The sequence below is a fragment of the Nicotiana attenuata genome, unplaced genomic scaffold (assembly GCF_001879085.1).
Source record: "Nicotiana attenuata strain UT unplaced genomic scaffold, NIATTr2, whole genome shotgun sequence".
Lineage (NCBI taxonomy): Eukaryota > Viridiplantae > Streptophyta > Magnoliopsida > Solanales > Solanaceae > Nicotiana > Nicotiana attenuata.
This window is the reverse complement of record NW_017674995.1, coordinates 4,997-30,044: the sequence shown is the minus strand read 5'-3', so window position 1 is coordinate 30,044 and position 25,048 is coordinate 4,997. Positions and strand designations below refer to the sequence as shown.

Below are 25,048 nucleotides of genomic sequence, written 5' to 3'. Positions count from 1 at the left end.
TATTCCTCTATGAGAATGCGAGGTTGTGTATGCGAACGTTAAGCAATGGTGGGATCACCCTTCGCGAACGCGACCAGCACTACGCGAACGCGAAGAGCAAGGGGCCTGGGAGGGAGTACTGAGTTCTACGCAAACGCGGGCCAAGGCTCGCGGATACAATCGCCAGGGGAGAATACAATCGCGATCCCGTGTGTCCCTTCGCGAACGCAAAGGCCTTAGGCCGCTGCTACTTCGCGATCGCATCAGGTGTCTCACGAACGCAATGAACACCTAACGCCCAGACATTAAAATGTTCCAAACACGGGAATTTCCCATTTTTCACCATCATCTCATTACAGCTCAGCCTACAGGCGATTTTGAGGAGAAATTTCATCACCATTCCATAGGTTAGTATACTTTTACTCATTTTCTTCCTTTTTCATCAACACAAATTGATTTCTAACCTTAATCTATGTTCTTTAATGGTAGAAAATTAGGGATTTGGGAAGAATTGGGGAGGTTAGTAAAATTGAGATTTAGACCTCAAATTGAGGTCGGACATTGAAACTAATTGCATAACTGGAATCGGGGTGAATGGGTAATTGGATTTTGGTCCAAATCTCGGGTTTTGACCAAGCGGTCCCGGAGTTGACTTTTGTTGACTTTTTGGGAAAAGTGTAAAGATCATACCTTTATGTATTGTAAATGATATTTCTCCCATTGGTTGTTGATATTAAGTCGATTTTCGTTAGATTCGGTTGGTTCGGAGGCGAATTTTAGAGGAAAGACCCCGGTTGAGCTTTGATTATCTTGCGGAGCAAAGTAAGTGTTGGGTCTAACCTTGATTTGAGAGAATTAGGAACACTTGAGCTATGTGTTATGTGAATTACATGTGTAGCGGCGTATATGCAAGGTGGCGAGTGTTTATACTCCATCAAAATAATTGTCTCCATGTTTTTCCGTATCTCATAATTTATTTTGTTCCATATCTTAACTGTTACATGCTTTAATTGCTTCCTATGTCTTAACTTGTCACTTGTCACTATTTTCTCTTGTATTGAAATGCTCGTTCCTTCCATGGTCCATGATTAATTGTTACTTGCCTTAATTGTCTTACTTGTACACTTTAAATGTCATATATTTGGCTTGTCTTGTTGTTTTGTATTAATTTAGCATTTCTTGACTTAGTACGAGATTCCTTTATGGCATTGCTTTCATAATTCTTTAATCACAGAGATTCTTGTGAATTGAGTTGTTGAATTAATTACATTTATTAGTTTTGTTTATGGATCGTGTTGCACACCACAACGGGTGGAATAAGGAAGGATTGATATGATATGGTGGGATCTGGTTGCATGCCACAACAAACTTTATATGTGATATTGATATGGTGAAATAAGACAAGATTATGATACTGAATCTAATTATATGGTGGGATCAGGTTGCACGCGGCAATAGATTTTACTTGTTATTCTTGATATTGCTATGGTGAAATAAGGGAGGATTGTATTTGTATGGTAGGATCAGGTTGTGCGCAGCAATAGATTGTGTTTTTTGTATTAATTATTACATTGTCTTAGCTTTCATTGTTTTCATACGAGATTCTGAGGGCTGATATTTTTGGTTTCACTGATTTCGAGGATCAAGTTTATTTTCATCAGTTAATTGCCTTACTTTTCTTGTGTTCCCTTCCTATTATTATTATTATTATTATTATTATTATTATTATTATTATTATTATTATTATTATTATTATTATTATTATTATTATTATGCTGCGTACAGGTTATTGTAAGTGACCCTCCTTAGCCTCATCACCACTTCGTCGAGGTTAGTCTCGACACTTACAGAGTACATGGGGTTGGTTGTACTCATACTACATTATGCATTTCTTGTGTAGATTTTGGAGTTGGTCCTAGCGGCGGTCAGTAGATTGATAGCCCGACGGAGACTTGAGGTACAATTGCTCGGTGTTCGCAACCCTGAAGTTCCCTTCTACCTTATCCTAGTTGTTTATTTAATTTCAGAGAGTTTTACTTTTATTCAGACCATTATTTGTATTATTCTAGTCGCTGGTGTACTTGTGACACCAGTTCTGGAATTGTATCAAGATATCGCTGATATTTTGGCTTATTCACTTTATTTTACTTTTATTTCAGTTTATTTAGTCTCTTGGTATAATTTAATTGGATTTTGTTAAAAATGGCTATAAACTATTTCTAACGTTGGCTTGCCTAGCAGGTGAAATGTTAGATTCCATCACGGTCCCGAGGGTGGAAACTCCGGGTCATGACACACTATTTATAGCTATACCTAGGGAAAAAGTTTCTAGGATCAAACCCCTCTTAAATGACTATAATGGGGGGCTATTGATGAATATGTAACGGCGGGTCGCTTATGCCAAAATTCTCTGTAGCGTATATGCATCTAATACTGAGGAATATTCTTCATTGAATGTTATCTGGTGACAGATATCTGTTTGCTCTCGTTTATAATGTTCCCTTCGGGGCCAACCAAAGTAGTTGTCATCCGTCTTGGTTTCCACTTGCTTCGTACTCCGTCTGTCCCCAGTTACATATGTTAGTTTGTCATTCGAGTATTTAATGTGAACCAATTTTATCCTATATAGATTGTCCCCCTACTTTTCGGTGGCACATCTTTGTGTCACCAGAAAGTTGGTGAAGATTTCTTTCTTGGCGGAAAATTTTCTTAACCCTTCTGAAAAGTTTCTAACGCTTGATTAGACGCACGTCTCTTCGCATTTAATACCCCGAACACGTGTTACTCCATGATTTAGCAATATTTTTTCCGATTCTCGAGGTAATCATGACCACGATTTTAGCCGCCTATTCCTTTACTTATACGCCTCATTCTTCTTCTTTTACACTTAACAGTTTTACAAACTCTCTCAACTTCTTTGCATCCAACACTTTTCCGCTTTCATCCTTCTTTAATATTCTTAAAAAAACTCTCATCACCTTCTGTTGATCATGGCTTCTTTCACTAACTCTTCCAAGAACTCCGGTCTTCTCTTCGGTGGGGGTCTGAAGGAGAGCAAAGACATAGAAATCGACATTGATGGTGAACCCCATACGGTGAACACCATCATCCCCAAACATCTCAACACATCCAAGGACTTCGAAGAGAAGTTCCCTTCTTCAAATTCTCACACTTGGGCTGTCAGAAAATACTCTTCTTCTATCCGCCCTTCCAGCATTCATGTTGTGAAGGAGGACTATGATTGCCACGGCCTAAACATTATTGTTCCTAATATAGTGGAGCGAGTAACCTTCTCTAAGAAGGGCTTCATGTACGTTTATAGGTACCTTTTTACGTTGGGTGCGTTTTCTTTGGCGGGGGGCTTGACCCCGTAATTTTAGAGTTGTGCCACCAATACAAAGTTTGTTTAGCACAGGTGGGCCCTTCGGTGTGGCGAATGGTAACCTGCCTACGACGGTTGTGTTAGGAAACGCAAGAGGAGCTCACCTTGGATTGTATGATGAATCTCTACTCCCCCAAGATTTTCCGTGGGGACTAATAAATTTCAGCAAATGCGGCCACCATGCCTTGCTTACAGTATGGATGAAGATAACAACCATGGGTCGATGGAGCGGTTTGTCGTTATTTCAACCAGGGATATTATCCTGGCCACAACTCCATCCTTCCCTAAGTCCTGGACTCATACATGTAGGTTCAAAGTTTATCTTTTTTTTCTAAAAAAAGGTTGTTTTATGTCGTTGTTGATCCTTATCTATTAATCATTTCAGCAACTCGTTGGACACCGCCAAGGGTTTAAGGCTTGGACTGGTGGGTTTAGAAGATTCTAGACATCACCATGCCTGAGACACGCCGGTGGAAAGAGTTGGCCCCCAAATATGGATAGAAAGCTAAGACTCATTGTAAGCTAACTCGTAAAACCGATTTTGCCTTCGTTTCATCTTTGTACATAAGAAAACTGGTTAACCTCACCTTTTTGTTGGATTCAGGTCTCCCGTAGGGCTCTGTTACCATCCCTGAGGAGGACATTTTGGTTGATTCCATAGAGGCGGCGAGGCTGTTGAAGGAGGCTCTTACCCGAACAGGCACCATATGATCTGCTTCCGGTGCAAGCGCTTCCTCTTGGAGTCCTCGGTCGGAGAACAAGCAACCAAAAAGGCGGCGTTCTTCCTCGGCCGAGGGAAAGATTAAAAAGTGAAGAAAGCCGCACCCGAGCCAGACGTAGCCACTGTGGTTATTGACGATGATGGGGAAACCAGTGATGAAGAGGCTTCCCTACAAAAGAGACAACGACCTTCAACAGCTCAACAGAATGCTCAATCTGAAGAGCTTATAACCCCAACCAAGGACGATTCCCGAGCGCTCTGGGGAGAATTTGACTTGGTGGAGAATGGCAATTCCCCCTTTCCGATTTAAGTCACTACTCTTTGTACTATGAGGCCGAGTACCAGGCCTCTTCAGTCTTTGGTTGGTGAGCAACCAACAACCAGCACTGCCTCTACTGCAGTTGCTTCTTAACCCACAATACCATCAGCTTTATCTCCTTCCACGTCAACCATACCTTCATCACCAACAACTGTTACATCACCCCCACCGGCCGTAGACGTCCGAGAGGAGGATGTCCCTCCTCCCCAATCCCTAGACCATGGAAATTTGGGGCACATCTATTCAACCCCTTCTACACATCCCCAAAGGAGGAGGAGTGTCTCCCTCTCAGTATCTACTGAGTGCCATTTGTTGTCCCGGACGGTGAAACTCGCCAACTATCTGAAGTCGGTGGCTTTAGAAAAGGATAAGAAGAAAATATACTCTCTCTCGGGAGAGTGTTTGTTAAACAATGCCATGCATAATGCAGCAGCGGTAACATACTTGTTCTCTTTACTACTTGTTTCTTCTTGACTTGCTATGACAGGGTTTCTAATTTGGGTTTTTGTCTACGCAGGCCAACTTCCTTGCTTCCGAGGGCCTTCAAAAATTGATCTTCGATAAAGAAGGACTCTAGTCCGAGCGGGACCAGTTGTTGGCTGAGAAAGACCAAATTGTTGCTCGCCTCCCGGTGCTAGATGCAAAAGCTGCTGAGGCGGGCGAGTTAGCGGCTCGGTTGCAACAGAGTAAGTAGGAAGTGATGGCCCTCGGCCAAGAAGCCTCTCAGCTAAATGTACAGTTTTCAGAAGCCAAGGCTAAATGGTTAGAGGTCCAAAATATTGTGCTTGCTGCTGTCGAGCGCGAATCTACCTCCATTGAGAGAGTGAATAACGTAGAGGTAGCCTTGAACTCCAAAGCTGAAGAGGATGTTGTTGCTGAGTAGAAGCATGCCTAGATTGAGGATAGGTATAAGAGTATCACGGAATATAATAAGGTTCATATAACCACTCTCCGTAATTTGGATCTTAGCCTGGCGCTACGAGATCTAAGCGGGATGGCTTTTTGACCGAGGTTGATCGGCTTAAATAAGAACTCCAGCACCGAGCAGATTCTCTCATTAATGGAAAAATATATTCTATGTATAGCATGAGGAGAAAAACCTTGGAAGAGGCCAAGCTGCATCATTGATATTGACAATGAAATAGCCAAGCCCGAAAACTGGAGTCAACTGCTCGAAGACACCTCCCGACTCAGCATGATGCAACTGACTCTTCTGGTTCTGGTTTCGAGTTCTCATGAACTTGAGGAGAATATTGATGAAGGCCAAGATCCCAAGGTGACGGTAGATCCATCCACTTCTCCCGGGGGTGCTGACGCTTCGCTTCCCCCGAGTTCTAGGGGCGATGTAGTTTAGCTCTTTGTTTTCTCTTCCTTTGTTGTTTTGTTTTTGTATTTTTGTACTTGTGCTGCTTGGCACATTTGATAAATAAAAGTATTTTTTGTTTAAGCGTTGCGCAAAGTTTACTTTTTTGCATCGAATTATTCAAGGCTTCGGGTGCATTTTTTCTTGATCGCATTTGGGTTCCAGGCATACAGTCTTGCGGAACCAACCCTTTATTGTGAGGTTTCCTTAAGATATGGCCCTCTTATGTTTACAGTTCTCTTGAAGAGGACGTCACATGTTCATTTTGGTATTAGAATTTGAAGTACTTGATTAACTTTCAAATGATAAAATTAATTCATCTTTTGGACAAGAACAAGATAAAAAATAAAAGGATTTTTATTTTATTCCTTTTATCTTCAAAAGTACATAAGCATACGTTTTGCTGGGAAAAAAAAAGAAATTTCCATTACATGTGGCTAATTCTGTACAACTTGTTTCTACGGGGCTGGTTGTGCAGTCCCCGATCCCAATGAGACATTTTTATTCCCGAAATTTGTAGTCCCGATTTCTGTGGAAATTAGGTTGTCGTATTCTCATCACTCGCCCCAGTGTTCGAATGCAAAGAATGTCAATCGGAACACTGGAAGTCTTGTTCCTTTGAGGATTCCACTAGTGAATGGTTGGATAATCTTTGGTTCGATAGCAAGCTTCGTTTCCCGTTAGTAACTTTTCTATCGAGCCAAAGATTATCTAACCACCCCCTAGTGGATTGTAGGGAAAACATTTGTAAATTGTTGAATAGCCTTTAGTCCGGTGGCAAGTTTTGCTTCCCATTAGGAATTTGCCATCGAGCCAAAGACTATTTAACTATCTCGCAACGATTTGTTGTTTCGATGCCTTGTCATTAATAGGTCTTATTTTTGCTGATGGACCTTTCTTCGTAGTATGCTTTCTGTTGCTGCCTCGTTAAAAACCATGCCAAAAAAACCAATTGGGGCAAAAACTGAACGAAGGGAAAAAGAGTGCAGCACATACTTTCAGTACAAGTAGTGCTCATCTGCAATAATACCTTTTGAGGTGGGTCACATTCCAGTTGCTTGCCAATTTGACTCCATCTTGTTTTCCAGTTCATATGATCGATTCCCGGTGACAACTAAAACCCGGTAGGGGCTTTCCCACGTCAGACCCATCTTGTCTGCGTTGAGCTCCCGGGTGTTCTGAGTCACTTTTATTAAAACCAACTCTTTCACTTTGAAATAATAGAGATTGGCTCTACGGTTGTAGTAACTTTCCACTCTTTGTTTCCGGGCGACCATCCTTATGTGCTCCAAGTCCCTGCGTTCGTCAAGTATCTCTAATTTGACTAGCAATTCTTCGTTGTTTGCTTCTTCGTCCGCCTAGAAGTACCTTAAGGTTGGTTCTTTTGCTTCCACCGGGATCAGAGCTTCTGCTCCGTATACGAGAGAGAAAGGTGTCTCTCCCATGCTTGACTTGGTCATCATCCGGTATGCTCATAAGACTCCCGGTAACTCTTCGGTCCACTTGCCTTTGGCCGCTTCTAACCTCTTTTTTAGGTTTTGAATAATTACCTTATTGGTTGATTCCGCCTGCCCATTTGCCCTTGGGTGGTATGGAGAAGATGTGATTCTTTTAGTCTTCAAGGAATTTTGCGACTCTTGAGCCTATGAACTGTAGCCCGTTGTCGCATGTAATCTCTTTCGGTATTCCGAACCGGCAAATTATGTTCTCCCATAGGAAATAGACCACTTCACGCTCGCCGATTTTCTAGTAAGGACCTGCTTCAACCCACTTTGTGAAATAATCAGTTAAAATTAAAAGAAAACATACCTTCCCAGAAGCTGGTCGCAGTGGCCCAACTATATCCATCCCCCATTTTATGAATGGCCACGGGGATAATACTGAATGCGGAAGTTCTACCGGTTGGTGCACTAACGGTGCATGACGTTGACACTTATTGCGTTTCTAAGCGATCATTCTAGCGTCTTGTTCCATCTGGGGCCAGTAGTATCACGTCCTAACTAATTTTAACACCAATGAATCTACACTTGAATGATTTCCACAAATTCCTTCGTGAACCTCTCTCATGAGGTAATTAGCCACGGAGGCTCCTAAACAGCGGGCGAATGGGCCTTGGAATGACCTTCTGTACAACTGTCCTCCCCATAAGCTATAACGAGCTACTTTGCTGCAGAGCACCCGGGATGCCTTCGAGTCTTCGGGCAGCTTGTTGTGCTCAAGGTAGTCGATGATCTCATTCCTCCTGTCCCAAACCAGGTTGGTTGTATTTACTTCATAATGGTCGTCCACATCCAGTACCGAGTGCATGAGCTGTACAACCGTACCAGAATCTGATCCTTTCATTTCTGTGGATGAGCCCAAATTGGCCAATGCATCTGCTTTTGTGTTTTCTTCTCTTGGGATGTTGGTAATGGACCATTCACTAAATGGCACGAGTAGAGTTTGAACTTTCACCATATATTGTTGCATGCTTTCCTCTTTGTTGTTGAAGATTCCATATACTTGATTTACCACCAGTTGGTAATCGCATTTGATTTTAATTACCTCAGAGTCTAGTCCTCGGGCCAGTTCAAGTCCTACAATCAAAGCCTCATACTTGGCTTCACTTGTGGTCAAAGGAACAGTTTTTATGGCCTGCCTCAAGACTTCTCCCGAGGGCATGATTAAGACTACCCCGAGCCCGGATCCTTTCATGTTGGAAGCTCCATCCGTGAACAAGGTCCAAACTCTTGATGTCGTTTCCAACACCATCACCATTTCCTTTGTGGCCAAAGGCAATAGCCCGGGACTAAAATCGGCCACGAAGTCGGCCAAAACTTGTGATTTGATCGCAGTCTTGGGTTAATATTCGATATCGAATTCAGTAATTTTGACTGTCCATTTGGCCAGTTGACCTTCCAACTCAGGTTTGTGAAGGGAATTTCGCAGGGGAAATGTCGTCACAACGGCTATAGAGTGGCACTAAAAGTAGGGCCTAAGCTTTCAAGCAATGACTGCGAGAGCTAAGGCCAATGTCTCGAGGTGCGGATAACTAGTTTCCCCTCCCGATAAAATTTTGTTAACATAATAGATAGGAGATTGCGTACTTTCGTATTCCCGGACTAGAACGACACGTATCGCTACCTCCGAGACCGCTAAGTATATCAGTAACTATTCGCCTTCCTCCAGTTTTGACAGTAACAGAGGGCTTGATAAATACCGTTTCAGGTCTTTTAGAGCCTGCTGGAATTCCGGAGTCCATTTGAAGTTGTTCTTCTTCTTTAGAAGCGAGAAAAAGTGATGGTATTTCTTTGAAGACCGAGAAATGAACCTGATTAGAGAGGCCACTCTTCCTATTAGTCGTTGACTTCTTTCACATTTGTCAACTGGTCTAGAATGTCCTTGATGGCTTTAATCTTGTCGGGATTGAATTCGATCCCCCTTTGTGACACTAGGAAACCCAAAAATTTACTGGAGCTAACTCTAAACGCACACTTTTTGGGGTTAAGCTTCATGTTGTGCTTCCTTAGGATGTCAAAGGTTTCTTGGAGGTGTTTCAAATGGTCACATGCATTCAAAGACTTAACCAGCATATCATCTATGTAAACTTCCATTATTTTACCTATTTACTTTTCGAAAATTTTGTGCACGAGCCTCTGATAAGTGGTTTCGGCGTTCTTAAGCCCGAAGGGCATCACATTGTAGCAATATGTGCCAAAGTACGTTATGAATGAAGTTTTTTCCTAATCCTCCGGGTTCATCTTTATTTGGTTGTAATCGAAATAGGCATCAGAAACTCATCTACTTGTTAAAATCTAGAAGAGTAAGAGAAAATACCAGGGCATCATTGTACGGCAGTAGAGGTCCATCAGCGTCTTCTTTTGTGAAGGTGATATCGTCTTCGGCGACTTCCTGGAGTCTTATGCTATGAGTAACCAATAATTTGTCTTTTTTGCTGCCTAGAAGGTTACACAGTTGATCTCGTTTCCTCCGAAAATCATATTGATAGTTTGCCATGGAGGATTTTTACCTATCTTTGAGGGCTCTGCGTTATCGTAGTTGCGGCCATAATTATTTTAAGCCCGGTCGCATAAGAACTCTCTGAGATGGTCATTTTTCAACATTGTTTCCACCTCCTCGCACAGATAATGGCAGTCCCTTGTCCGTTGGCCGTTAGTCCCATCATACTCGCACTATAGATTAGGATCCCTCTGGATGGGATCAGATCTCATCGGCCTCAGGAACCATGCTTCCCTGATGTTCCTCATTGTGAATACTAGCTCTACTACGCTGACATTGAAATTGTACTCGGACAGCTTGGGATAGGTGGAATCCCGGGAATACCTCTTTATCTTGCAATGACCTGCTATTCTGGCCACAATCAGTTCTTCTATCGGGAGAAAACCTATCCGTCGATCGAAACCCTCTGCCGCATCCTTCGGACCGTTTGTAGGGCAAAACCCGGCCCTCAGAAGATCGTTGATCTGCATCAAAATCATCCTTCGATTTATCCTTATTCTTTTCTCGATCCCGACCCTTATTTGATGTCGGGAACCCGAGCTGATCATCTTCTATTCTTATCTTTGACTCATAACGGTTATGGACATCCACCCATATAATTGCCAGGAACTCGAGCAGGTTTTCATTAGTTTTCGGGAGGTGTCGGAGCTCCTCAGCTTCATGCCTTAGTAAATGCCTCAGCTTCCCATTCATCCGGCACGGCCAGTAGCATCATCCTATCTTTCTGAAACATGGTCACGAACTCACGCAACAATTTAGACTCCCCTGCATGGGCCTTGATGAAAGAGTCTATGAGAATCTCAAAGGAATCTATTGACTGTTCGGTTAAGAGTGAATACCAAGTCAGGTCCCTCATAGTGAGGGTTTCTCCGAACTTCTTCAGCAGGACCCACTCAATCTCGTGTGGAGCCAAGTCGTTTCCTTTCACCGCCGTTGTATAGGTGATGATCTTCTCCTGAAGGTTTGAAGTCCCATCATATTTTGGTATATCTGCCATTTTGAACAGCTTCGAAATTAACTCTGGGGCCACACTTGGTTTGAACGACATATGGGTGTATTTCTTTGAGTCTGGTCCCTTCAACACTGGCGGTGTGCTTGGAATTTCGTCCATTCGGGCATTTATTTCCCTCATAAACTGCATGAGATCAGTTTTGAAGGGATCATTACTATTGTTGTTACTAGATCTGCTGCCTCCCCCCCCCCCCCTCCCCGGGCCCCATCGAAGCCGACCTCACCCCTTGGGATGTTGTTATCAACCCTTTGCGTTGTTTTATTCATGGGAGCACCCGGAGGAAGTGGAAATCTTCCATTCGCGTAGTTGGTAGCACCCCACAACACTTGCCTTAATTTTGTCAGGGCCTGGTCTTGTCGTGAGAGATGGCCTCTGATGGCTTTTTGTTGTTCTCTCAAGATCCTCACTGTTTCCGCAACTTGCTCGTCTTTAGCATCATCAGGATTCGCCTCATGTACGTGTTGTGGATATCGCCCACCATGAACCGGCGTGGCTATGTCCTCCTCGTTACGAGTGTCGCTGATTGAATCGTCGTGTTGAGACAAATTTTCTTGTGCCTCAACGTTGTGTGCGATGTTGAAATCGTTAGCTGCCATCTTTTACGATTTTTGCTAAGAAACAAAGAATCAAACATATTAGTAATAGATGCAAGGATCAACTCAATTACGTAACTGTCTAAGCCCCACGGTAGGCGCCAAATTATTTATCCGTAAAATGGTACAGCTAAATTTATAGCGTGGTTTATATACAAGAGAATCGATCTGATCCCAAAATAATAAATAAATTAAATAAAATGGAAGACAGAGCATTAAAATCAAGATGAAATAGCAGAAATCTTGGTTCTGGGAGCAAGGCTTCCGAAGACATAAATAAGAATATCATTTGACGGAAAGTAAAGTATTATTTAGCTTGAAATAATATGTAGCATAATTTTTTCAGAATTTTCGTGTGTTACAATGATTGTTGAAGCCACTATTTATAGTTATACCTGGTGAACAAGGTCCTAGGATCAAGCCTCTCTTAAATGACAATAATGGGGGCCATTGATGAATTTGTAGCGGCATGTCACTAATGCCAAATTTCTCTGTAACGAATGTATATTTAACATCGAGGAATATTCTTCATTGAATGTCGTCTGGTGAAAGATATCTGTTTGCTCTCGTTGATAATGTTCCCTTCACGGCCAACCTGATGCCAACTGAAGTTGTTGTCCTCGGTCTGGATTTTCACTTGTTTCGTCCTCTGTCTGTCACCGGTTCCACGTGTCATTCTATCATTCGAGTATGTAATGTGAACCGATTTTACCATATACATATAATCACATCTATATCGGTCTCATGTTAATTTCTTTGTTTAAACTAATTCATAGCTAAATTTAGATTCCTAATCCTCAGAGGCTTATGTTCTACCATCAATGCACTTAATTATATTTATCCATGCTATGAGTAATTCAAGTAGTCTATAATCTATCAATTTCACTCGTATATTTATTCCTCATTTTCTTTTACCCAAATTATGCCAACTATGTGTATAGGTCTAAATCATATAGGATCACTATCGACAATACTTTCTTTCGTACCTCAAAATTATATACACCCTGATGATAATCTTAAGCAACTAAAGTAAGAAAGTTTATCCTTTGAATTAAAGAAAAAATCTCTTCAACAAATTGCCTTTGTTTCTATGTTTGTTCCCATGTTTAATTCATGCTACTACATGCAAAGACACTAAGAATTTGATTTGTTTCAAAAAAAAAAAATCTTCGTTACAAAGTGTTCTATGGGACTCATGATTCTTCCACAAAGTGCTATGAGTTAAGAGAAGCATTACTTAATTTTTTCTTGTTTCTAATTATATTAATCAATATCAATATAATTCAAATTATTAAATTTATATACTCTTATATTAGTAAAACAAAATATAAGAATACTATATTACATATTTTACGAAGTTTGGTTCCAACCTACTACTCCTCCTCCTCCTCCTCCTTCCTTTATTCCTTTTCTGCGTTTTTGTTTTTCCCTTTTTCTATAGCTTCTGTTTTTTTTGTTTTTCCCTTTTTCTATAGCTTCTGTTGCAGCAGCTTAGAGTTGTTTTCCCTTCCCCCAAATCCCCTTTTTCCGTTCAATGGGCTTTTGATGTATTCTCCATTTTTTAAAATAACGTATTTTGTATTCTCGTTGGTGATTTGACGGGATTTGACTGTATTTTTTATTTTTTAGTGTAAATAATGTGTATTCTTAAAAGGATTTGATTGTATTCTCAATTTTTAAATACAATGTATTTTGTATTCTCATCGAATACTTGACCGGATTTGACTGTATTCTTCATTTTTTAGTGTAAATACATTCAAATACAATCGAATACGTTCAACCTTGCGACACCAAATAAGGTTGGATACAATTGAAAAGTATTCAAATACGCTTAAATACGTGTGGAAACAAAAATACAGTTGAACATTATATTTGAATGCACTCAAATACAGTGAACTGTCCAAAACTAGCTATGAAATATAAATACATAAAATATAGTTATGGATTGTTAAAAGCTCCTTAAAATGTAGTCATTTCTGAAAATTTCCCTTATTTCGTAGACATGGTCCAAGCCCGGTTTCAAAGAAAAGCATAAGAGCTATCTAAAAAGAGGTCTCTTTTGTAAAAATGTTGATATAAATGATCAATAGGCTGGCAAAAGCGACTAGCATGTAGAGGGATAAAAATCATGGATCAATTAAGTTTGTTGCATGTTATTTGGGAGAGAGGTGATGTTTGTACATCATATTCCTTTACAATTTATGATTTAAGAAAATGACCTTTTTAGATTTTTTATGTGTAATTAATTTATTTTTTACATGTAAAAGTAAATCTCTCATGTATAATATATAAAATAAATAAATAAAAAAGAGGTAGGATCATATAATAAATTAAAAGTTTGTAAAGAGCCACAAAACCAATTGACCCGCATTTCTTTTAAGTGCTTTTAAGCCAAAATAACTTTTAAGCCATTTTATAGTGTTTGGATAAAGTAAAAAAGTGCTTTTAAGCACTTGTTTAAGCTAAAGTGACAAAAACAAACCAAAAAATAAAAGCTAGAATTCCTAACTTATGGCTTAAAAACTATTTTGGCTCCACTTAAAATAAGGGAAAAATCTCACTTTATACCCATTAAGCCCAAAATATTTACCCTTAAATACCCAAACCTAAACTATTTACTTTTCCTACCTATGCAATCAATACTATTTACCCGTCCCACATGGCTTCTTGATACCAGATCCAAGTCACATTAGGAAGATCTGTGATTTGGCTTATTTACTTCCTTTTCTTGATAAGAACATTTTTTCACTTTTCTCAACTTTGAATTTATCCCTAACGTGTTTAGCCAACAATGACATATATAAAAAGACTATCAAGTATGCACAACCTTTCTTATTCAAAGTTTTAATTTCGTCTCATAGTTTCTTGTCGTCACCTAATTAAAACTAAAAGAGCACAACCACGAGGGACCTTTTCCAAAGCTGTGATGTTAACTTCTTGCCTTTTCTCTATCAAATTGACAGTCTCGGTTATGGTAGCGATTTGTGTATATATACACAGAATAAATAATATTTCCTATGACTAGAATTTAAATAGCAATAAAAGCGACAATACTTACATAGAAGATCAAAAGGCTCTAATAAATATTACTATTACTTACATCAATTAATACCACTATTTGTTAATAACATTTACTTCTAAATACAATAACTGCTAAATATTAATTATCATTTATTATCTATAAATTATTTACGAACAAAATTTAAACAAGGAAGGTGAAACGACCTATATTACTCCTCTTTTTTCTCTCTATATTGAATGCTTTTTTGTGTTTTATGTTATACATATAGAATTTCACTTAATTATACAATTGTCTTCTTTTTTACTTTCTGTATGTATGTACGTCATATGTTACATATTTTTTTTTTAATTTTTAATATTATGTGTGTATGAAGACCCACCATTGTTGAGCTTGAAGCTCCAGAATTTGAAATTTTATTTTGAAGATTTATAGTTTGATTCGATGTGGGTGCTATAAAATATTGCTTATAGTATCTTCGAGTAAGCTTCCCAAATCTAAATTTTTATGTATTTGAATATCCACCATTGTTGGGCTTGAAGCTCAATTTTATTTTTGAAGATTTCTTGTTTGATTCAAAGTAGGTGCTGTTAAATATTGCTTATAGTACCTTATGGAAGTTCATACTGAAATTTGATAGCATTTGGAGCTGATTTGAGGTGATTGAGATCGAAATTTTCAGCTGAAAATTGAAGAAGAACACAACTACCCAATAGTATACTGCTACAATATACAATATGCTGTAGGAGTATATAGCTATACTGCAACAGTATACTATTATAGTTTACAATATACTGCCATGGTATATTGTAATAATCGAAGAAGAACACAGTTACCTAATAGTATACCGCTACAGTATGCAATATACCATAGGAGTATATAGTTATACTGCAACAGTATACTATTATAGTATACAATATATTATTATAGTATACTGTAATAATATGCAATATACTGTAACAGTATGCTGTAATAGTATACAATATACTATAATAGTATACTTATTACCCGTAAATTTACTTGCCTTTTCCCTTTGCTTTAAGCTTTTACCCAGCGTGAGGGGCAAATTAAAAATGTAAAAATAAAAAATAATTATATTATGATATATAATGTAATGATATACTCTTACAATTAGATCCTTTTAGAATTTGTTTTGAAATATTTATTGACAACTGATATTATTTCAGTTTAATAATTATATTAATTTTTTTTAACTCTTTGCGTACAATTATAGACCCTGTTGGTATAGCTATATACTATACTGGTATCATATGTTAGTTAATATTTTTTGGTTGTATTAACTACATTTAATTGGTACACAATTTGATTTTTCTTTAGTAATAGTATAAAAAAAGAATAATAAAAAATAGTGAAAACAGTAAATGAAATTGGATTATGAAGAGAAAAAGAATATAAAAAAGAAGTTAAATAAAATTAGAAAAGGAAAAAAGAAAAAAAAAAGAAGAAAACGAGAAAAAAGAAAAGGAGAAAAGAAAAAAGAAAGAAAAAAAAAGAAAAGAAGCATAGAAATAAAAAGAATTGAAGAATAAAGAAAAAATTTCTCACAAAAACTACTATGGGTAGGAAATGTAATTAGTTTATGGGTAGAAAAATAAATGGGTAGACAAGGGTAAATAATTTTGTTTTTGTGGGTAACTATATCATTCTCCCTAAAATAAGCCCATCCAACAGGCTCAATAAATTGACCGAACTAGACTGATATGACTTATGAGTTATCTTGAATAATTAGTGCCAAAAGTTGTCAATTGAAACTATTGTTAGTTTATAGATATAGATTATGTTTCTCGGGGAGGTAAATTTATGATCAACACAAATTTCAACTATGATTATTTTAACAGCAGATATGATAAATTTAAGATACAAAATTATAAAATAAAATACAATTATTTTCTAATTTTATTCAAATTGGAACTGGTCATAGGAGATTAAAATGGGCACCGGGTACACAAAGCATTGATCTGAGAACGGGTTGCAGTGTGACTACCAAATATTGCTAGCGTTTCCTCTATGTTACACTGGCAGAAACCCGAGAGGCTCCTAATTTTTCAATCTTGGACAGCCAAATCATCCATTATTTGGAAGAGCAAGCTTAGTACTTTTCTCCATCATTGTCTTGTAATCCCACGCTGCCATCTGATTTTCGTTTATTCGACGCTTTAATTAGTTGCTCAAACTTGAGACTTAAAGACGCGACATTGTTCTGTTTGATGCGTATAATAGAGCTACGCACGACATTGGCCTAACCAACATAAAGGATTCTTTTTAACTTTTCTCTCCTTTCTTTGAGTTGCATCAGGCATAAGCTGAATTCAAAGTAACTTGAAGTCTTGAAACGCACATTCGTCCTAGGCTCCTAGCAAGAATACATAGGATTAATGCTCTTTTTTTGATATTTCTTTCTTTCTTTCCACTTTGTGATACTTTTTGCCCGGAGATAATACAACTGCTTAATCTTAGCTGGAGTTTATCCTTTTTGTAAATGTGTTGGCCTGAATAATGCATCCACTACCAGCCACATTACTTAGCTTAGCTAGTATTTTTGATTCTATTTTTTGGGCCCAGTTTTGTATAGGAGACGGCCCAGTCCAATTTGTAAATAAAGTCATATTTGACTATATACTTTAGATGATGATTCCAGAACTAGACAAAAAAACATAATAAGAAAATATCTTCTCTTCTTCTCTCTTTTCTCTCTCTCGATTAGGGTGTCGCTCACTTTAAAATTTCTTCGATTGACTCCGATAATGGAGTCTAACATGGTATCAGAGCACTCCAATCGATCCGCCTCACTCAGAACTTTCGTCCGATGGTAACCATCAAGTTTGGTTCGCTGATTTCGTTCAGATCAAAGAATCTTCTGTCAGAACATTCTGGAGATTTTCTGAGTTTCATTCATTTCCTGTTATTAGAAGTCCTTAACTTCTTCAGGTGTGTAAAGAAGGAGGGTCAAAATTCTTCTTTTCCTATTTGCATGTGAAACCCTAGATGAAATTAGGGGATTTTCTTTTCTACCTGTGAAATTTGGATTTCTACTGTGATTTCTACGAAATGTCAGTCTAGAAGTTTATTTTTGTGTATGAAATTGGGAAGTCCTTCTGCTGATGGTTTTGTCGAGTTCACTGTGGACTCGTCTCACCCGTTCTATGTTCATCCCTCCGATAGCCCTGGAAGCCAATTAGTTGCCATACCGTTCAATGGAACCAGTTTCGTGCATTGGCGTTGCTTACCTCTTTATCTGCCAAAAACAAATTAGGAATAGTAACTGGTAAAGTACCTCAACCTCCACCTGATTCTCCCTATTATCCCTTTTTGGAAACGAGGTAATGATATGGTGAAAGCTTAGATCACTAATTCTATGACTAGGGAGATAGCAGTGACTGTCATGTGTCTCAACACTGCTAGAGAAGTGTGAAGTGACATATATGAGAGGTTTGGACAGTCCAATGGATCCAAATGCATTCAAATCCAAAGGGAAATTAGTTCTTCTTCCCAAGGATCCTCTGATACCGCTACCTATTTTACCAGAATGAGGGCTTTATGGGATTAATTAAATTCTGCTTATGTTGGTCCTGCATGCTCTTATGGAGCATTACCTAAATTCATTGAAGATTAACACCTCTTTCAATTCCTGGGTGGACTGAATGAGTCATATTCCACAGTTAAGAGTAGTATCATGCTTATATCTCCACTTCCATCAATTAGCAAAGCATATTCTTTGCTTCAGCATGATGAAAGTCAAAAGGAAAATCAGCCTCCAAATTTGGGTTTCTCTGGTGACAGCCTCTTTTTCTGCTACTTCATCCAACTCCAACCCTTCTGGAAACCAGCAATATAGTGCAAAGCCCTTCAATCAAATAATCAACTTTGATCAAACTAGGAAGTGTTCTTTTGTCTTTTGCAAATACTGTAAAAAAACCTTGGTATACAGTAGACAAATGCTACAGGCTTCGTGTTTTTCCCACTGACTTCAAATTTACCAAGAACAAAAGTCTGCTTCTTGTGTAAAAGTGGAAGATAATGTTGCTCAAGCGGTACCTCCAAATTAAACCACATCTTATGGCTTCAGCAAAGAGCAATATTAATACCCTTATGTCCCTGTTTCAGCAGGCTCACATATCTACTAGGAACCATCCTTCTACTTCTAGTGATAATATTGCCTATGCCAACTTTGCAGGTGTGTGTCACATACCTGTAGAACAGTTCCCTGTAGTTAATTCTGCAGTTCAATGTTTGTCTGCTCGGTTAGGCAAGATACCTTAGATATTGGATTCAGGTGCAACAAATCATATGACCTCTAATAAACAATTTTTACTCGGTTTACAACCTTTACCTAAACCTTACTTTATAACTCTACCAAATGGATATAAAGTTAAAGTAATATCTAATGGTTCATTGCAACTTAGAACAGACATCATCTTACACAATGTTCTTTTGGTTCCTTCTTCCAATTCAATCTTATTTTTGTATATCAACTTCTTTCTCAATTGCAATGCTTAGTACTATTCAAAAGTTACTCTTGTTTTCTACAGGGCCCTTCTCTAAAGAGGCCACTGGAAACTGGTAGAGCCTCTCATGGACTATATTTTCTGCTCCCTGACATGCCTGAGTGTTCATCTTCTATTCATGTCAATCCATCTGGTAATGCATGTAATGTTTCTAATACATGTAATATTTTCAATTTTGTTATCCCTTTCCCCAGTCCCTCTTGTAATTCTCCTAGAAATGTTAATAAAATGGAATTGTTTTGGAATCAAAGATCAGGCCACATTCCTCTTCATAAGATGAAATCAATTTCAGTTTTATCTGACATTATTCCTTCTAAACAGTCCTTTTCATGTCCTATTTGTCCTATGGCAAGACAACAAAGACTTCCTTTTCTTGAAAGTCATATCAAGTCCACTTCTCCTTTCCAGATGGTTCACTTAGACCTCCGGGGTCTCTACAACACCAAAACATACAATGGTTTTAGGTATTTTTCTTACCATTATTGATGATTTCTCCAGAGTAACATGGACCCATTTATTATCCTGTAAAAGCAATGCATTTACAATCATTAAAGCATTCACAAAAATGGTTCAAACACATTTTCACTCATCTGTACTGTCACGACCCCAAATAATCCGGTCGTGATGGTGCCTATCACAATACTAGGCAAGCCAACCCAAACAATTAACCACAGTAGATTCCTTTTAATAAATCATTTTGCTAATACTGATTAAGCTTCAAATTTGCAAGAGAAATTTTTAATTCACTGAAATGTGCGGAAAGACAATATATCAACAAACCAAACACAGGCCAACCATCTGGTGTCACAAGTCTAGAGCCTCTAATTACAACCAGTCCGACTGTCTAATACATGATAAGTCTAAAAATGTGGAAAACAAGGATAGGAAGGAGGAAATCAGGGCTGCGGATGCCGTGCAGCTACCTTGCAGTCTCTGATAAGCTCCGAAAATGCTGGGAACCCTCACTCTGCCGCTCGGGCACCTGAATCTGCACACAAGGTGCAGGGAGTAACATGAGTACGCCAACTCAGTAAGTAACTAAAGTAAATAAGGTCTGAGTGCAGTGACGAGCAGTTGAAATAAATCATATATAAGAGTATACAATAGAATATCAAGTCAAACTCAACAGTTTAAAAGCCAATTACTTCGTAAAACTTCAATTTGAATTGAAATACTTTGAAATCAGTTACTTAGTAGTTTTCAACAGAGGCTCATTATAAAAGGAAGAGTGAAATCAGCAAAAATGCCATAAATGGGCCTCTCGTGCAAGGTATCACTCATAAATATAGCCTCTCGGGCAAGCCTTTCGGTTACTCGTGACTCAACTCTCGTCACACAGTACTCACACTCAGCCTCAGGCTCAGTAATATCTCATAATAGTAATAATCATAATAATCGCTGCGGCGTGCAGCCCGATCCATAGTTTATAGTCGACTACGCTCACTGGGGGTGTACATGCTCCGGAGGGGCTCCTACAGCCCAAGCGTCATATTGTTGCGGCGCGCAGCCCGATCCAATATATATATCGATGCGGCGTGCAGCCCGACCCATATAAGTATCGCTGCGGCGTGCAGCCCGATCCATAATATATACATATAATATTGCTGCAGTGTGCAGCCCGATCCATAATATATATATATATTCCTCATGATTAGATCCTCAACCTCTCTCAATCATTAACCTCACAGCCACTCGGGCATAACAGTGGAAATCAGGAAAACTCAGCCCAAAAAGTTTCTTTCACATTAAGAAGTAGAGTGATAAAAGGAAAACCAGGTTTAAACAATAAACTAGTAAAACATGACTGAGGATATGCTTTCAAACAAATAGAGTGAGGAAAACAGTGAAAAGGCCTCTAAGGGTCTCAACAGGTCGGTACAAGGCCCCAAACATGGCATACAGCCCGTAATATAGTATCAATCTCTAAAATACGTGATATCATAATATTTCAAATCAAGTACGCGGCTTAATATTCGCTATGGGACGGACCAAGTCACAATTCTTACCGGTGCATGCCCACACGCTCGTCACCTAGCATGTGTGCCACCTCATTCATCACAGCAATACGAAATACCGGGGTTTATACCCTCAGTTCCAGATTTACAATGGTTACTTACCTCAAACCGAATGAAAAACTACTCCGCGATGCCTTTGCCTCTCGCCTCGGCCTTAACTCGCGTCGAATCTACCCAAAATCAGAATCATAACATTAGAATAAGCTAAGGGAACAAAGCACATGCGCATAAAATCTAATTATACCGAAAATCCCGAAATTGGTCCAACCCGACCCCCGGACCCACGTCTCGGAATTCGATAAAATTTACATCAATAGACTCCTTATCTCCCCACGAGTACATACATATCAAAAGTATTAAAATCCAACCACAAATGACCCCACAAACCCTTGCTCAAAGGTCTCCAATCTCAAGCCCTAATTTCCCAATTTTTAACCCTTAATTTCCATTAATTTCCAAGCCAAGTCAGTGAAATAACACCATAGAAACGAGTTTAGGGTCCAAAAACCTTACCTCTATGAAATCCCCTTGAAATCCCTCTTCAAATAGCTCCCCCAAGCTCAAACCTGCATGCAAATGGTGAAGAATAACTCAAAAATCGTGAAGGAATTCTTTTATACCTTCTGGCCTAAGTTTTTCGCACCTGCGGTCCAAATCACGCTCCTGCGGTACCGCTTCTGCGATCCACCAACCGCTTCTACGGTTCTTACTTATGAATCCCAGTTCCACATCTACGATAAGATACCCGCGCCATCACTATCGCACGTGCGCTCACCTAACCGCTTCTGCAGTTCCAGCTCCCCTTGGCCCATTCTGCTTCTGCGACTTGCTTTCCGCATCTGCGAGGGTCGCACATGCAGCCTCTCAACCGCAGATGCGATTATGAAAGCAGACTTGGCTTCAGCTACCATCTCCAATTCCAACTTCCCGTCAACCATCCGAAATTACCCCGAGGTCCTCGGGACCTCAACCAAAAGTGCAAACAAGTCATATACTACCATCCAAACTTATACCAATCTTTAAAACAGCTCAAACTTCATCGAAACAACCAAAACACATCGGATTCAAGCCTAAGAACTCTAAAACTTTCGAATTTCGCTTTTGATCAAAAATTCTACCAGACCACGTCCAAATGACCTTAAATTTTGCACGCACATCCCAAACGACACAACGGACCCACTTCAACTTCTGGAATTCTATTTCGACCCCTATATCAAAATCTCACCTATCAACCAGAAAACACCAAAAGTTCGAATTTCGCCAATTCAAGCCTAAATCTACTCCGGACCTCCAAAACGCGTTCCGATCACACTCCTAAGTCCCAAATAACCTCCAGAAGCTACCAGAATCATCGAAATTTACATCCGAGCCCTATTTTACATAAGTCAATGTTCGGTTGATTTTTCCAAATTATGTTTCTCAAAAGAGACTAAGTATCTCAAACCTTACCAAAACCTCTCCGAACCCGAGCCAACCAACCCGATAACACATAATACAGCTGAACAAGACAATAAGAAGTAGAAATAGGGAAAACAGAGCGGTAAATCATGAAACGGCCGGCCGGGTCGTTACATGTAAAAAAATTCGGGGCAGATAATGCTTTTGAACTAGGTGGGAGTTCTAAAGCAAAGGCATTCTTTTCTGAAAATGGGATTCTTCATCATACCACTGTTCCTCAGACTCCACAACAGAATGGTGTGGTAGAAAGAAAACACAAACATCTTTTGGAAACATCTAGAGCTCTTTTCTTTCAATCTCATCTTCCTGTTAAATACTGGGGTGAATGTCTGTTGACTGCAACTTATCTAATCAATAGGATGCCCTCTTATATCCTAGGCAACATCTCTCCCTTCCAAAGACTTCATGGTACTCCTCCATCTTATGATCACCTCAAATTATTTGGATGTTTATGTTTTGCCACTACCCCCAAAACTGGGAGGGATATGTTTCAGTCTAGAGCCATCAAATGTGTATTCTTGGGATATCCTTGTGTTAAAAAGGATACAAACTACTTAACCTCACTAACCATTCCATCTTCTTTTCTAGAGATGTTGTGTTTCATGAACACATATTTCCTTATTCTTCCATATCTCCTCTTGTACAGCCTTTTTCTGTTGCTTCTTTTGAAGACAGTATTCCCTCCTCATCTTCTCTTTCTTCTCCTCCTCAAGCCCTTCCTTCAGCACCTTCTTCTCCTCAAGTCCTTCCTTTAATACCTCCTTCTTCTTCTCCTCTTCCTTCTTCTGTCCCTAATTCTCCTACACCACCTCCTTTGCCACAATCTCTTCCTCTTCGAAAATCCACTAGGATATGCCACACTCCTTCTTACCTCAAAGATTATGTTTGTTCTTCAGCTGTTACCAAACCTGATTATGCAGTTGTTACCAAACCTATTCCTACCATCTCTAAGGTTTCTCCTGATGAGTTGCACATGCAAGAACCTCTTTATTACCAACAGGCCGCATCTCATCCTGCTTGGCAAGAGGCTATGCTGCAAGAATTTAAGGCTCTAGATGCAAACCATACCTGGGACATTTTTCCTCTTTCTCCTAACAAGAAGCCTATCCCATGTAAGTGGGTTTATAAAATCAAACAAAAGCCTGATGGTTCTATTGAAAGTTATAAAGCCAGGTTGGTCATTAGGGGTGACACTCAAAAGGAGGGTATTGATTACAATGAGACCTTCTCTCCTGTTGTCAATTTCACCACCATTAAGTGCCTCTTTTGTCTTGCTGCCAAGAGGAACTGGACTGTGTATCAACTAGATGTGAATAATGCATTCCTTCATGGTGATCTCCATGAAGAAGTTTACATGAAACCTACACCTGGTCTTCAGATTTCTGCCCCATGGCTTCAGGTTCTTCTCCTTTGGTTTGCAAGCTTCTCAAGTCTCTCTATGGCCTCAAACAGGCTTCCAGACAGTGATTTTCTAAACTGTCATAAGCCCTGTCCTCAAAGGGCTACATTTCTAGCAAGAATGATTACTCACTCTTCACCAAGTCATCTTCTTCTTCTCTTACTGTCATTGTTGTTTATGATGATGATATATTACTTGCTGGGGATGATGTGAATGAGCTTGACACATTGAAGTCCTTCCTGGACTGCCAGTTCAAGATCAAGGACCTAGGATTTATCCATTATTTTTTAGTTCTTGAAGTTCCGAAGACTCCTCAAGGGTATTTGGTTAGTTAGCAGAAGTTTGCCTCTGATTTATTGTATGAGTTCAATTGCAATCACTTTACCCCAGTGGTTACACCTCTTGAGTCTTCTATCAAGCTCACCCCTGATATGGTCCAACCTCTTACTGATCCCAGCCTCTATAGACGTTTAGTGGGAAAATTGAATTTTCTGCAGCACACTCGGCCTAATATTGCCTTTGTTGTACAGCATTTGAGTCAATTTCTTCAGACTCCTCAGGTTCTTCATATGTTAGCTGCCCTTCATGTTCTTAGATACTTGCACAATGATCCTGGATAGGGCATTCTTCTCTCTAACTCTTCTAATATTTCTCTTGTGGCATATGCTGATTCTGATTAGGCTGCTTGTACCCAATCTCGCAAGTCTGTAACAAGTTTCTTCATTACTTTTGGTGGCCGCCCCATTTCTTAGAAATGCATGAAGCAGCCTACTATTTCTCTTTCTTCTACTGAAGCTGAGTACAGAGCTTTGAGGAATGTTGTAGCTGAGTTTTCTTGGTTGGTTCGCTTATTTGGTACCTGGGCTTAGTCTTCTCTTCCCCAATTCAGGTCTTTTGTGACAGCCAGGCTGCTTTGCATATCGCAAAGAACCCTGTTTTTCATGAAAAGACCAAGCACATTGATATTGACTGCCATTTTGTTCGTGATTATTTGCAATCTAGTTTGATATCTCTCCAGCATATTTCTACTGCTGATCAACATGCTGACATTTTCACCAAGTCTCTTGCAGGCCATCTTCATTATCATTTACTTGGCAAGCTTGGAGTGGCTTCCCCTCCAGCTTGAGGGGGGTGCTAGACTGAATAATGCATCCACTACCAGCCCCATTACTTAGCTTAGCCAGTATTTTTGATTCTATTTTTTGGGCCCAGTTTTGAATAGGAGACGGCCCAGTCCAATTTGTAAATAAAGTCATATTTCAC

At 39.3% G+C, this 25,048-nt stretch overlaps 1 protein-coding gene across 1 annotated transcript; it reads left to right on the top strand.

Annotated features, from left to right (window-relative positions):
• Positions 1–22,475: 22,475 nt before the first annotated feature.
• Positions 22,476–24,537, top strand: LOC109219552. Its single transcript, XM_019384012.1, has 5 exons — positions 22,476–22,628; positions 23,033–23,785; positions 23,887–24,111; positions 24,283–24,345; positions 24,466–24,537. Exons 1-5 carry the CDS (start codon positions 22,476–22,478, stop codon positions 24,535–24,537), a joined length of 1,266 nt encoding a protein of 421 aa, XP_019239557.1.
• The last annotated feature ends 511 nt before the right edge of the window (positions 24,538–25,048 follow it).